The 15419-nt window shown below is 36.5% G+C and overlaps 1 protein-coding gene across 2 annotated transcripts in view; it reads right to left on the bottom strand.

Moving 5' to 3' along the window:
* LOC148939181 (terminal nucleotidyltransferase 4B-like) overlaps positions 1–15419 on the bottom strand; it is a 585918-nt gene that overhangs the window by 161687 nt on the left and 408812 nt on the right. For both annotated transcript variants that reach the window (XM_089107013.1, XM_089107012.1), the window contains one exon: positions 1257–1483. In XM_089107013.1, coding sequence (XP_088963139.1) covers positions 1257–1483 — 227 coding nt within the window. The remainder of the gene's footprint in view (positions 1–1256; positions 1484–15419) is intronic.

Here is a 15419-nt window from a genome sequence, read left to right as displayed (position 1 = left end):
CCCAATAAGTTTTACCAGCCACGCAGCAAAAATCCTCACAAGAGTCATGCTCGGGCGTATACGAGCCATTTCCTCAATGGTCATTCCGGAAGACCAAGCCGGCTTTCGACCTAATAGATCAACAATTGATCAGATATTCACTGTTCGGCAGATCATGGAAAAGTATAGCGAACTTGGCCGCAGCATCTATCACCTTTTCATAGACTTTAAACAAGCTTTTGATCGGATATGGAGAGAAGGTCTATGGCACATCCTTCTTCACTTTGGCATCCCATCCGACCTGACCTCGCTGATCAAAGACATGTATATGAAGTTCAGTAGCCGCGTCATGACTGGAGAAGGACTTACCGAGAGCTTCAAAACCTCTACCGGAGTACTTTAAGGTTGCCTCATATCACCGGAGCTGTTCAATCTCTGCCTAACTGCAGCCCTTTCACTCACAGACAACCAGCCCGGCGCTCTTGCTTCGCCTACCTTGGGAGCTTACTTACTTATGATAACAACCAACTCAAAGAAATCAAGAGACGCCTGCTACTTGCGAACTCCAGTTTTAAAGCTCTGATGCCCATCTGAAAGAATAAGAACTTAACAACAACTCTCAAAACGAGACTCTTCTACTACCTCATTATTCCGATCGCCATCTATGCCTGTGAATCCCGGACGCTTAAAACAGACGATCAATGCCTCCTAGTTTCCTTTGAAACCAAATCCCTACGACGCATCGCTGGTATCACCTTCCATGACAGAATCTCCAACTCCAAGCTTCTCCATAATCTGAAAGTCAAATTTACAATACTGGACAAAATTAAACTACAACAACTCAATTGGCTTGGACATACCCAACGCATGGCGTTGGGTATGTCCCAACATACCCACGGTTCCACGGTTCTCGACCCAGAGGTTGCCCTCCAAAGAGATGGAAACAAAACTTCTCACCTTACAACCTGCCACAGCTCTGCCGCCTGGCCGACAACAGAAGCACCAACAGGAGGCACATCAATGAACTGGTTAAAGAAGAGGCCCTAAGACGACCTTCAAGGACGGATAGGACATAAGTCAAGTCAATAATATATATATATATATATATATATATATATATATATATATATATATATATATATATATATATATATATATGTATATATATGTGTGTGTGTGTTAAAACAGCAGGCCTACACCATGCAGTTTTGGGCATGGCTGTAGCTCTATACGGCCCACATTGGTATTAAATTTAATACTTGAAATGAAAAACTTACTCTTAAAATTAGACTGGGAGGACCATAGTCGATCCACATTGGGTCACTAAATGACTTGATCTCCAATATCAGCTCCACTTCTCGTGGGATTTTTTCGTAGTAGTAATCACTGTTCACACGTAATTGAAACGTGCTCCTTCCACAGTGCGTATCTGAGCAGTTAGACGCGTCAAGAGATACAAAACATGGATGTATTTCTACGTTGAGAGGGCGAGAAAAAGTTGTGTCTGAAATAGATTTTAAAATTAATCCTCAAGGAAGTGACCAAAAGACAACTTGTAGCAGTGCTTCCACTGTTCCCGAATTTTAGAGGTTTCCATAAATCCCCCTTCCCCAAAAAATCGTTCTCCGCAATCTCCCCCTAAACGTTAACCTGAAATATAAATTCTTAATTTTCGTTATCGTTAATTCCAGGGATCCCAATTTTGAAATTTTTTGGAAAAACTAGAAAAAATTTGAACATTGCTGAACTTGGCTTAAAGTCAGGGTTGTATACTGAATTTTTGTTCGGGGGAGTACAAAACACTGGAGGGAGGGTACAAAGAAACCAAGATTTCTATGAGACGTTTTTTACTTTTGTATGTGTTAAACGAAAGCTCTGGAGGGGGAGTTCAAATCGGGTAACCCTCCCGTGGATGTGGTCATGCCTGTTTTACGTTGTTTTGACAAGGAATGTAGTGTTAAATAAAATTCTGCAACTAGCCATTTATTTTTTCCTTGTTAGGAATCAAAGCATTTGGGATAAGAATCTATAGAATTTTTCATGTAAAAAATAGACACGTTTATGCAAAAATCTTATACATGCAGACATAACAACAAGAAAAAAAATGCATAGTAAAAAAATGAATAAATAAAAACGAAAAGTAAAAAAAAAATCCAAAGATGGACAAAAAGAGAAAGCACACTGAAATAATAAAAGCGAAAAGAGATTCAAGGTGAGAAGTATAAAACACGAATTAATGTATCCCTAGTGGTATATTACTATTAATAATTTTTACAACTATAAGGGATATGTAAATTTTCTCTCTGAATCGGTCTGAAATCTTTCCTCAAACCAATCCAGAAAATTTGGGCATAAAACTGTTCTTTCTGGGAATAATAAATTGTTTCGCTCACTTTTAGAAACATCTACCCCCCCCCCCCACCAAAAAAAATGTCAGGTCTAGCTATCTAGATTTATGTCACTAATGTTAAAAAGTCAAGGCCGATCAAATCCATAAATTCCTAAGTGATTCGCCTCCTTCGATAATCAGGAAAGTTGGACAGATTCTATTACGAATGGCAATATCTTCTCACTAATACCACTTCAACTGATATTCAGATCGATTTTACTGATATTTTCAATGCTTTGCTATCCTTACTTAAACCCGTGAGTCAATTGAAGGTTCTCCGTGTTTACTAATTTTTCTTCTAGCTATGCACACTGGGATGGAAGTGGGGGTCCAGCCCATATGAAATCACACATTTTCCCAAGTTTCTGTAAAATTCTTATTCAAATTCTCATTTTTAACCCCCCCCCCCGCTCCCCCCCCTCCCAAAAAAAACAACGCAAATTTGCCTGCTTTCACAAGACGCTTTTGATATACACATTTCCTGTGTGGCACACTGTTTCTTCGATTGAACCTATCAATAGAATTGACCTAAATAAAAATCAAATCACAAACACTTCTTTAAGGATTATATTTAAAGAGAGTAAAATTCTGTGTTCTTTCCTGTTTAGAACCACATGCCTTACAACACTAAAAGATGGAAGAGACAGAATTTGCATGTCGAACTCACCTTGATCAGCCTCGACTAACAGTCAATTTGTATGTTCCTGATGACCCATTAAAGCCCACCCTTTTCACTTGGCTTCTTTGTCTTCAAAGTCCCAGTGTATTCTCTGGTCCAAATCCTTAATGTTAGTTGCCGAAAAAGCTCCATTTCCCCTTCAAAGCTCCTAAATAAATGAATTTCTCTTTCCCTCTTTCTCACTCCCACTTCATCACTTTTTCATTTGTTCTCTTATCGTTAGGTTACTGCTTTCTCTCCTCCTCATTTTTTCAACCACACTTGGCTTGCAATCAGGTTAGTTATTATTCATTTTTTTTATTTGACTTCATTTTAACGTTTTTTCCCGTAAAATGCGAATTCAGCTGCTATAAGATAAACGACAAGACAACGCTTATTAAAGACCAAAAAAGATTCTACACAAAAACCTCAACATCTATACAAAACCTGAGGTTTTGTACAAAAAACCTCAGAAATAAAATAATCGAATTACAGCGATTTTCACTATACAAAGTTAGAATTAGATTATTAAACTAACAAACTGATAGTTTTTGAATAAACACGCCCTCTAGATACCTTGCAACCAAAATAAATCTTAGTGACGTTAGGGGTACCAAATCACGAATCAGGAATTCCAGGGGGAAAGGTGAGGATATTTTCAATTTATTTTTTAATAAAGATGTACATAAAAGTTATTTCTCAAGACCAATGAGGAGGGGAAATCTTTTTCGAGTTTTTTTTTTAATTAGAATACAAAAGACAGGTATTTTTCAAAAACTAGAGAGGTAGGGAACTGCAGGGGAGGGGATGATCTCTTCCCTCAGTTGGCATCCCTGTAAAATTTCAAAAGAAATTGAATATTTGATTTGATTATTCCCCAATATAACATGATTAAAGCTGCATTTCTCGGTAATCAATATTTTTAGCTTCCAAGAATGATCAAAATCCCGTCCGCATAAAATCGGCCTGGATATGCTCGGGAAAAATCTTCGTATATTAAGTCAGCTTGTTGAATTTATGCTGGTAGACCTAATAGGAACAGAATTCTTCTTTCCATTCCATTACCTGCATTCCAAGCCATCCAAAAAGACAAGTATGTAGCATTTTGCGTTTAGCAAAGTTATCAATGCTGGATGGTGCTTGTGATTTTCTTTCTCGACAATAGTGCCAGTTTCTACTCTTATTCGTTTCCATTAATTCTTATTACGTGCTACAACTAGCTAATGGCACCTGTATTATTATATGTTATTTATATACATTTCCTCAGTTCAACACACCTTCGCACGCTAACCAGGGTTGCCATCCCTAGTGATTTATTATTATTTCTAGTGATTTTTTATATTGCCTAAATAAAAAATCGCTAAATTTGCACATAAATCAAAAGGTTATTGTAGGAAATTGCTAAATCAACCAGAAAATTACTAAACTATAGTGATTTTTTTTTTGTCACCGGGGAGCAACCCTGACGCCACTCCGTCCCAGGATATTCAGGAGTTTCACTAGGTGCTCTCTCGTGAAATTCTTGCTGCGATTTATCTTTTCTTACAGACTGTTCCCACGTTATTTAAGCATGCCTTGCCTTTCCTTTGACCATAGTTTGATTCCTAAAATCCCAATGCCCACTTTTAATGTCGACTTTGCTTTAGCGAACAGTTCGTGGTAACAAACTGTAAGCAAGGAGTGACTCGAACCATTAGTAACCCAAACTCTAAAAGGAATTTGATAACAATTATTGCATCAAAAGAATTGAATTTTTATGCTGATTACAAATATATAAAATTCGCAGGTGTAATGGTACCCACCAAAAGCTACGAGCCTAAGAAAATTTGCCTGACTTTCAAAAAAGGGAAAAAGCACCCTAAAGTCAAATAAGTGATCTTAATGAAAATCAGATTCACCGTGATTCATGGTTTCACCATGATTCACCATTAGATCCATCAGATTCACCATGCCAGAGAACATTTCTGAATATATGCCATGCCTGTATCTACAAAAATGTATAATTTTGTATTTCTTGACACAAGAAAGATCACGGATGCGTGTTTTTTTTTTCCAGGGGTGATATTGTCTAACCAATTATCATAGGAAATCAGAAGAAGGCTCATTCGAACGGAAATTAAAAGTCCAAGTTTTCTTTTTAAGTGACCAAAAACATTGGAGAGCAACTAGCCCCCCGCCCACGCCCCCTGTCCCCCAAAGATATCCAGTAAAAATTTTTAGATAGGGATTTGGTTCAATATAGTTGAAAGGTCCAATAAATCCGACTCTAAGGATCACATGACCCCCACCCAGCCCTTAGAGAGAGAGAGAGCAGTAAGTTATGCAATCTGTCCATTGTTTACATATGGTATTTGTTATTGGGAAATATGCTGATATTTTTCGGGGTGAAAATTTCTCCGGGGGGGATTTTCCACGTGGACAATTTTCTATTGGTAAGAAAGTTCACACCGGAGGGATGGGGACTTCCTTGCAAAATTTAAAAAACGGTCAGATATTAACTGAAGAATATTTCTTCAACTGAAAGTAAGGAGCAACATTTAAACTTAAAATGAACAGAAATTATTTTCCATACGAGAGAGGATATCCCATCTTCATCCCTCGCCCTTTATGATAAAGTTTGACTATTTGTCCTAATTCTTTAAGATCGACTCCTGAAGTACAAGGGCCGTTGAATTTGAATGAAAATATTTTTAAAGAACTTCACGACTTTAGCTAAGAGCAAGGGATGAGGAAAGGGCAATCCCTCTCATATACAGAATAATTTCTGTTCTTTTTAAGTTTTAATGCTTCTCCTTACTTTCATTAGAAAAAACTTGTTGTATTTTTATTTTATTAGCCGAAAGGGCGCTCTTTTAGCAAAGGCTGTGCCATAAAGAAGTCAGTCAGATTGTAAAAACGCTTTATCTACCATTTGAGCTGATAAAGAGTTTTAGGATTTATCAGCACTGGTCATTAGCTAGTAGCATGGTACCCTTCTACAGTTTCCATTTGCATATTAGTGACTGCTAAAGGGCAATTTTGTGGTCAGTTGAACGATCAAATGCATGAATTTTTTTTTATGTTTCAACTTCTACAAACTGACTGCTATTACTTCCATAAATCCTTGGTTGGGGTCTATCGCTTGCCCACAAAATATGGGTAACTTATGAAAGCGGAAACTGGCTAGAAAAACTAAACTGGTGTTTTAAACTGTTACCTTAGACACTGGTGTCTTAAAAAGAAACTGGTGTCTAAGAAAAGAGAACCCTCAAAAATTTGTAAACTGCGGGCTAAACCTGGAAAGCTGGAAAGTTAAGCTAAATGGGGGTAAGTAGGGTTTTCTAGAATCCCCTCCCCCTAGAGAAATCTGGAATCGCAGTCCCCCCCTGAAATAAAAATCAAAATAACACCTTAATAATTTACCTACTTTTCCAAGTCCTACCTTCCCTCCAAAATTGTGACCCAAAAATATGGAAGCAAGCACATAAGGACTGGGGTTTTAGACCTGCCCCCCCCCCAAGAATCTCAAAATGTTTAAGATCTCAGCCGTAATTTTCCATATTTTTTAGACTTAATTTGCCTATTTATATTTTTGATTCGTCCCCTCAGAAGTTCCTGCTCTATCCATACGTATATCCCAAGTTTAGAGACTAATGAAGGAGGGAGGTCTCGAGCCCCGTCGAAATCTCAAATTTTTCGACACTCGTTATTCAATTTATCTTGTTCTCTTATTATTCCCCCTCCAAAAAAATTCCGGCGTACGTGCCTAGCCTGGTTCCTATGTGAAATGCCATAGATTTCTCAGTGCTTTCTACGCGACAAAACCTTGATTAGTTAGGATAGCCCGACCACCTTGTCTTGGTCAAGCCCCCTACTGTTTTACCCGAATTCACGGGTTGGTTAATGGACACAAAACCACATATTTGATTATATCTAATGAAGTGATTAAGTTGCTTAAACAATACATTTCATGCTGGTACTGAAATAGAGCGGAACCAAGTTTTAACAAGGTTTGGATTGTTTAAGATTTTTTTAGTGTTTTTACTAATTAATAGAAACAAAAATTAAAGTTGTTTTTTTAATATTTGATTAACTATTTCTTAAATGAAAAATGTTCAACTTTTTGTGCAATCCATGAATGGTAAGTAAGAGTAATTCTCGTCAATACTAACTGAAACTCCAAAGTCCCATTCACAATGATATCATGATAAGGTAAGTTCATGGTAGGTTACAGTTCATGGTAAGGAACCATTTGTAAGGAGCGACGCGGCTCAATAGCAACCGAAACTCTAAATAAGCAAAGTTTTGACAACCATAGATGCATCAAAAGAATCGTTTTTTTATGCTAATTCCAAAAATATTAAGTTCATTAAGATTCATATTCAAAAGTTACGAGCCTGAGAAAATTTGTCCAATTTTCGAAAAAGGGAGAAAACACCCTCAAAAAGTCTCGCAGTCTTAGCAAAAATCACACCATCAGATTCAGCGTATCAGAGAATCCTACTCTTTTATTATCGTCATAGAAAGCGATATTGAACCACATTTTTCGCACAGCTTACTGTTTGAGATAAAGTCCGTCTGTCGGGTACCTAAAATAATCCATTGGTAATTTCTCTGGAAAACATCTAGCAAACCCTTCTTCGTCTTTTGGAGCGCCTACGATTCAGGACCATACCTGATGCCTTGCTCTACACGTCAAAGTTTTTAGCACTTTTAAAACAACTTGTTATTCTAACTAAACGTCCCTTGTATTTTAAGAGTCGTGCTTAAAATATTTGGACTAAGGGTCAAAAGTTAGCGTAAAGAGTTAGGTATTGAGAAGGAGCTTGATACGTCTACAGTAGGGTTCTCTGATACACTGAATCTGATGGTGTAATTTTCATTAAGATTCTATTACTTTTAGGGGTGTTTCCCCCTTTTCTGAAAATCAGGCAATTTTTCTCAAGCTCGTAGCTTTTGACGGGTAACACTAAATTTAAAGAATCTTATACTCTTTAAAGAATCTTTAATAAAATTGAAAGAATCTTCTTCATTTGGAATCAGCATGAAAAGCCGATTCTTTTGACTTATCTATTGATATAATAATAATAATAAATAATAATAATATATTGAAAACCCGTCGTATACAATAAATGTACAATGACAGAGTCATCAAAATTCTGTTCTTAGAGTTTCGGTTACTGTTGAGCTGGGTCGCACCTTATTTACAGTTTGTTCTCTGGTCTTCAAATAATCTCAATTGATAATCTTTTTGTGATTCTAATTCAAATAAGGTACTAGTTACTCAACAGCATAGTGTAATCAACAGCATGAGAGAAAAAGAAAGACAAAAATAGGACAAAGCCAAAGTCGTAAACTTCGTTGAGCAAAGTGTAATTCCCATAACACAATTCTGATCCCGGTGCATCTGAAGCATCATTTAAATGAGCATCCCTACGACTCAGCCCCCAGTTAACTTAGCCCCTGTTTAACACAACCCCAGTTTAACTCAACCCCCATACAACTCACTCATCATTCACTTACCACCCGTGCTACACAGCCCCGTTCAGCACAACCCCTTTACAACTCTGACTTCATTCAATTTAACCCCCATTTAATTCAGCCCTTATCTAATTTAGTCCTATCTAATTCAACTCTCATGCAATCTACGTTCAACTCTACCCCATTCAACTCAACCCAGCGCAATTCGACTCTAAGGTTAGGTGCCTAAACGGGGATAGAGCTCAACGGGTGTTGACTTGCATGGTCGTTGAGTCAAATAGGAGTAGAATTAACTAAGGTTGAGTCAAATGGGTAGACTTAAATGGTGTTGAGTTAAACGGGGATCGAGTTAAATTGATTTGAGTTACACGAGGGCTGAGTTCAATGTGGTTTGAGTTAAACTTTACCCCATTCAACTCAACCCCAGCGCAATTTGACTCTTAGGTTAGGTGCCTAAACGGGGATAGAGCTCAACGGGTGTTGACTTGCATGGTGGTTGAGTCAAATAGGAGTAGAGTTAACTAAGGTTGAGTCAAATGGGTAGACTTAAATGGTGTTGAGTTAAACGGGAATCGAGTTAAATTGATTTGAGTTACATGAGGGCCGAGTTCAATGTGGTTTGAGTTAACGGGATTCGAGTTAAAAAGAGATTGAGTTAAACGGGGGCTCAGTTCCACGTACACCAACGAATGTATATGAGTATAAACAGGTTTCAAAACAAGGCAAGTTGCGGCCGATCCATTCCTGTTAATCCTTGTTCAATTCAAAAGACTGGTCATTTCTTTATTTGGATTCACGACTGAAACTACTAAGTAGCGCCACGTGAGCAGTGAGTAATCCACGACTGAAATTGAGTAGCGTCAAAATTAGGTGTTTTGCACCAAGATGTTTGAAACTGTGTAATGCTCAAGCGACACCATAACCACAACTGTTGTTAAAAGCCTATTAATACTTTGGTTTATGCATTCTGTCAAATCCATTTTAAAGTTAGGAAAACACTTGTGCAAGCTTCCAGAACTTCTACTCTAAAAAAAAAACTATGCCTTAACTAGCTTAGATTGGTCAATCACAAATTTTATGTGTGAAATATGAACGTTGTTCAACTTGAGATATTAGTTACAGGATACATAACTGGCGCTACGGTCCTGAGTAGGCTAATTTTGATTTTATGGCTGTGATTTTGCGCGGGCATAAGTCTTTCCACGAGAAGGACAGTATGGCTTGGAATCTCCCTGACTGAAATAAACCAGTGACGGAGTTGAGGTAAAAAAAACGACTGATAAAAAGTACTAAAAGGTGGGGGTGATGCACGTTCACGGAGGATTAGAGACGTTCACGAGGGAAGATCGTGGGACCCGTGTCCCCTTGAAATCTAAATGTAGATAATCTATGGGTACTTTTTAATCAAATTTTAGTCAAGTATTGCATTTTTCTTTCACTATTACGTTTTCAATACTTACAAAAGGCACAAAGTATGGCCAATTCTCGTCAAATGAGCCCTTAAACATCTCTCTGTGATGTTGCAGCGCCCCACTATGGGTGAAAGAAAAAAGAAAGAAGCAAGAATAAAAAAGGAGGCACCGTTGCTTCCCATACGAAAAAGTGAACCCCTTGAGGACTGTGATTCTCCTAAATAAGATTTTCGAGTATGGTGATTCCAATGGTGCATTTTTTATTTCGACTCGATATCATTTGTGGGGAGTTTCAGGCTATTATTTGAAAATCCCGCAGGTTTGTCTTCGCAACGAACTTTTACTATTAAGATTAATTGAAATCACATTTTCAATTCCTGAATCAGCTTCAAATGACGATTCTTCTTCATTTGACATTTTTTTTAATACGTGTTTACATTTTTGGTTACTAAGGGCTGGCTTTCGTTCAGTGATAGTTCTCTAATAGGGCAAGCAGGATTATATAGCTTGTCGGCATACGATAATAACCTAATCTGTCATCTTTTGGCTACTTCTGACTACAACAGAGAATGACAAAAGAAATCTAAAATACGATATATAAATAGAATATGGTTAAGTAGGTAAACAGAAACAATCTGTGATTTGTTGAGGGACTTGTTCAATTTGGTCTCTGAAAAGGCTCAATTTATAAGATTTACGTCTGACATATTGGAATTCAGCTTTTTTATTCTTTGTTATCTTTGAAGTTTTATTGAACTTTGATTCTATAGTAAATAATGAGCAATGCCTGCGTAAAAAGCTCAAGAAAGCCCAAGCCCAAATTGTAATACAAGTTATGTGGAAATCTAGTATGTGATTAGACAACTCTTAGTGTAAGTGAATCTGTACGTAATAAAGATAACAAAAGAGTAAAACAGTAATGCACAACTTGAATAATTTAGTAAGGATATCTTTCGAATGTTTGATAAATAATCTGGGCGAGTACATTTTAAAAAACAAAGTTCATCAGAGTTTCAACGCTAGGGGAGTAGATGACATTATTGTGCTTATTATTATTATTATCTTGTTATTATTTTTTTAAGGGCCAAACAGAAGTTGCAAAATTTTCAAGCGATTAAGAGAAAGGGAGAGAAAAGGAAGTGAAAGAGACATATACTCTAATTAAGAGATCAGAGATATTCCAATAGAAATTTAGGGATTGTACTCCAACTCTCCTCAATTTATTTAGGCCAACCGCTTACACATTTAAAAAAGCCAAAATATCTAGATTGTATTTAAGTTGCTTTCTCTCTTCAAGTTGCTTTCAATCTTGCTTTCTCTCTTCATGTTCGGAGGGATGTTAATTTTAATTATTTTGATGTTTTTTTTTACACACGCATATCTTCCTAGTGATTTCCCCATATGGATATATAACCCTTGCGTGGAAAGTGACTGAAGGGCATCCCCATAATCTGTATAGACGCCCTCCCCCCGACACTGAATCGAAAATTTTCAAATAACAGTTGTATTCAAAACGTCAATACCTACTAGTGGAAGCATATCACACACAGGAAAAAGCCTTCGGCCTTTCTTAACTAGATATAGTAAATTACGAACAACAGGGAATCAGGCAGTGGAGTCATTCAAATATGCCATCATATCCTTGCGACGCAACTTTTTCAAATATATACGTGTAATATTATCCTGTCAATAGATACGTGTGTTACATCGACTTCTATTGAAAGATGTAGTTTTTTTGTGAAAATTGCATTTTATAGTAATATTATCTTCTTTTTTTTTATAAAAGGCACTAGCTATAGCAACTTCCTTTCAAATGAACCCTTAAACATCTCCCTACAACATTGCAGTACCCCACTAAAGGCGACAGAAAAAAAACAGAAGAAAATGAAAAATAATAAAAAAAGGAGAGACTCTTAGAGGCAATAGAAAAAAAGCGGGAGGATAAAAAGATTAGAGACGTCACTACTTCCTGTGCGAAAAAGTGATTTTCAGTGTTGCTCAATATAGGGGACTATAATTCTCCTAAATGAGGTTTTCGGCTATGGTGATTCCAATGGTGCATTTTCATTTCAATCCGACACCATTTTGTGGGGTTTCTGGCTATTTTTCTAAATAGATTTGCTTGGCAATGAATTTTTACCATTAAGATTCATTGAAATAATAGTTACCCTTTCTGAATCAGCTGCAAGTGGTGATCCTCCTCACATCATTGATATTTTAAAAACACATCCCTAAGAGGTAAATCACGATGTCGGTATTTCCTTGCATTTCTAAGGGTATGATAGAAAAACCAAAGTTCCTAAATTTCTTTTTCCCACAAAGATACGTCTGTAATAGTGGAGTTCTCGGCTTAGTTTAGATGGCAAGAGACAGTGAGATCACACATATCATTGAGATAGCCATTTTGTTCCACGCAGTTTAAAGTTCAGGAAATTATACATTTGAGCAGGACACTCCCCTACAGTCTTCAGGGCAAGGGTTATAAGTTATTCCCTAGGGGCATATTAGTTTTATTGAAATCTTTGTCGTATAAACTTCAAAAAGGGCTCATTCGATTGGAAATTCAAAGGTCTAGTGGCCTTTTTAATAGTCGATAGTGATTTGAGGGCAACTAGCCCCCCTCTCACGCCCACCTTTTCCCCAAACACATCCAATAAAAATTTTTAGATAGCCACTTTGTTCTGGGTAGTTGATTTCCAGATAGAAATCATGTTTTTAAGGAGGGAACTCCCCCCATCCCTCAGGGCAACGGCTGTAAGTTATGCCTTGGGGGCATATAAAGTTTTTATAGAACGCGTTGTCGTAGAAACTACATAAAGGGCTCTATCGATTGGAAATTGAAATGGCTAGTGCCCTTTTTAATCCCACGCCCACCCTCCCATTTGTCTTTATGTTTAAAAACTAAATGTTGCCTTAAGATTAAATCAAAATGCGCTGTGTTAAGGTTAATTCCCAATAAGGTATCTCAGCAGTATCCCAAGAACAACTGAGGGTATTATGTTCAAACTTTCGGGGCTACTTCTGCACTTAAAATTTAACCAAGTCAAAATAGCGTAAGTGTATCCAACCTGTCAAAGAAAGTAAGCGGATTTTTTTGCGAATGGTGTCAAGTTTTTCATTTCAGGTCAACAAGAGGAGGTATGAAACGAAATTACACACTTTTATTTGTGTCCAGATTTTTAAAACGGTGTATGTTGTTAAAAATTGCTGAAAATTTTTCTTCAGCATACGTATAGCAGACCAAACTATAAAGTCTTAAAAAATGAAAAGATTAAAATTATTATTTTCTTCTTCCCTGAAAAGACTATGTCAATATAAAACGAACAGAAATTAATTTTAAAAACTTTTTCCATAAAATAAGTTTTTCAAAGAAAAGTAGAGAACAATAAATGCAATAAATAACCAAGTCAATCTCAAAACGAGCAGAAATTAACATGAGTCGGGCTCAAAACCCCCTATGCCTTCCCAAGGCCAGAATATAATTTGCACTTTACTGAAAAAATATAAATGTTTTTACTATTATAACTTTAATAAATAAAATAATATTAACATTTTTATTAATAAATATCAGTATATGTATATTAAAAGTAAAGAACTCTATTAAACAAAAAATTAGCAAAAATAAAATCAAATAATCTACGAAGCGTGAAACTACCGCAAATCAGGTTCAGGTTCAGGTTCAGGTTCATACATTTTTATTAACAAAAAATCAACTCAATGTGACAACAAGTCGCACTAAAGCAAGAAGATGCTTGAAAAAGCGACCGGTTGGATATCATGCATGCCAAATCATCAAACCAATTAAAATGAAAAAAGGGGAAAAAAATAATAATAACAGAAAATAATGATAAATATATAATGGCACAAAATATAAAAAAAAAAATAAAAATAAAATATCTAAAAAAAAAAAAAAAAAAAAGCTTTCTCTCGAACCATTAACAATACCAATTGTTTGGGTTTTCCCCAAGAATTTTTACCAAAAGAGTGAAGGTTTGAAAAGACTGGGACGGAGGAGTGTCCGCAGCTATGTTGGCCTCAAGTGGTTTGGTTTTGCAGTGAGGTGTTAGTAGTAGTTGTAATCGCAGTAATGCGTTTGATCTGTATAGTTATGTCAGGACCCACCATATAAAGAAATAAAATGAACAAATTGCCCTGTAATAGCAACCCGAAAGAATAAGGCAAAGTTATATATTTCCCTATCCTTTTTCAAAGAAATATAAAATCGACCGGTTATAATACCTCAAATGCCATATTTATAAAATCAACTTATTATTTATTAATCTTTTTAGATTTATTGTTAAAATAATTCATTTGATATTGATATTATTGATATTAGAATTATTTAGATACAGCTTCTGTGCTAAAATGTCAAAAATCTGAATTTTTTTTTTTCACCCCAAATGCTTGAGTCGACAATCAGTAATATCAGGTACGTATGAATAGGCCCCTCCCCAATTTTCGTGATATTTACGGTTTGCCCTAATTGTATTTTCAATGTAATTTATATAAGCCTACGCTTTTTTTGAAGTTAGCCCCCATCCTTAAAAAAAATATCACAGTGTAGGTACACATAGATAGATAGGTAGATAAGTGTGTTCCAAAGCCTCAAGGTAAATTTAGATAAAAAAAAATGTAGAAAAAGTAAACGGCCAGCAAAACAAATAACAATGCACGCAAAAACAGAGCACAAAGCAAAAATTACCTATTATAGGGTAAGAAGAGCACCGTATGGTAAGAGTGCTGGTTGTGTCTACTGAGAGCTTTTATTCATATCGATTCTTGATCCTTTTTGTCCACAAATTATTTTCCTTTTGCAATTAGCGATAGCCTCCTTACACCCTTGCTACCTCCATCCTCTATCAAATAGGGACTGCTTTGTTTCACCTGTACGTGGCGTAGGATAGTAACCTATGTTTCACCATCCACCTCAGCTCCAAGCTTTCAGAGACAGAATAACTTAACCGTATAGACTTTTCCTTCTTTCTAAGCATTTATCTATATGCAAACCAACTTGATTATTACTTTTTGGTTACAGGGAAGAATTATAGGAGAAAATCAACCCCATTTAAATATTTTCCCCTGAAATTAGAAAGAACCAAGCAAGTAGAAGTGACCCTATAACTCGTGACGGGAGTCCATATATGGGCATAGAATACTGACGGGACTCCATATATGGGCATGGAATCCCTAGGGAGAACACGTTGTTAATGGGGTCAATGACCTCTTTTTCCAAGGTCGATTTATTTGTTGTTGTTGTTGTAAGTGCACGCTCGAGGCGAATGTCAAGGTGTCCAGAAATTGTCAAGGTCAATGTTGTTGTTTTTGTTGTAAGTGCACGCTCTCAGCGAATGTTATGATCCAGAAATAGTATTTGTTGTTGTGGATAAAATTGTTCAATGTTATGAGTTTCCCGGAATTTGGAACACCTGTGCTGTCGACCACAATTCACCTATCGTGAATCAATAATTCCCCTTAGAAACAATAAATTAATTCCCCTTTCTTGACGGATCAATCAACCAAT

Source organism: Artemia sp. Qi Xiang Cuo, chromosome 21 (genome assembly GCF_049724085.1).
Source record: "Artemia sp. Qi Xiang Cuo chromosome 21, ASM4972408v1, whole genome shotgun sequence".
NCBI lineage: Eukaryota > Metazoa > Arthropoda > Branchiopoda > Anostraca > Artemiidae > Artemia > Artemia sp. Qi Xiang Cuo.
Note: the sequence above shows the minus strand (reverse complement) of the source record. Positions and strands in the feature narration are given on the sequence as shown.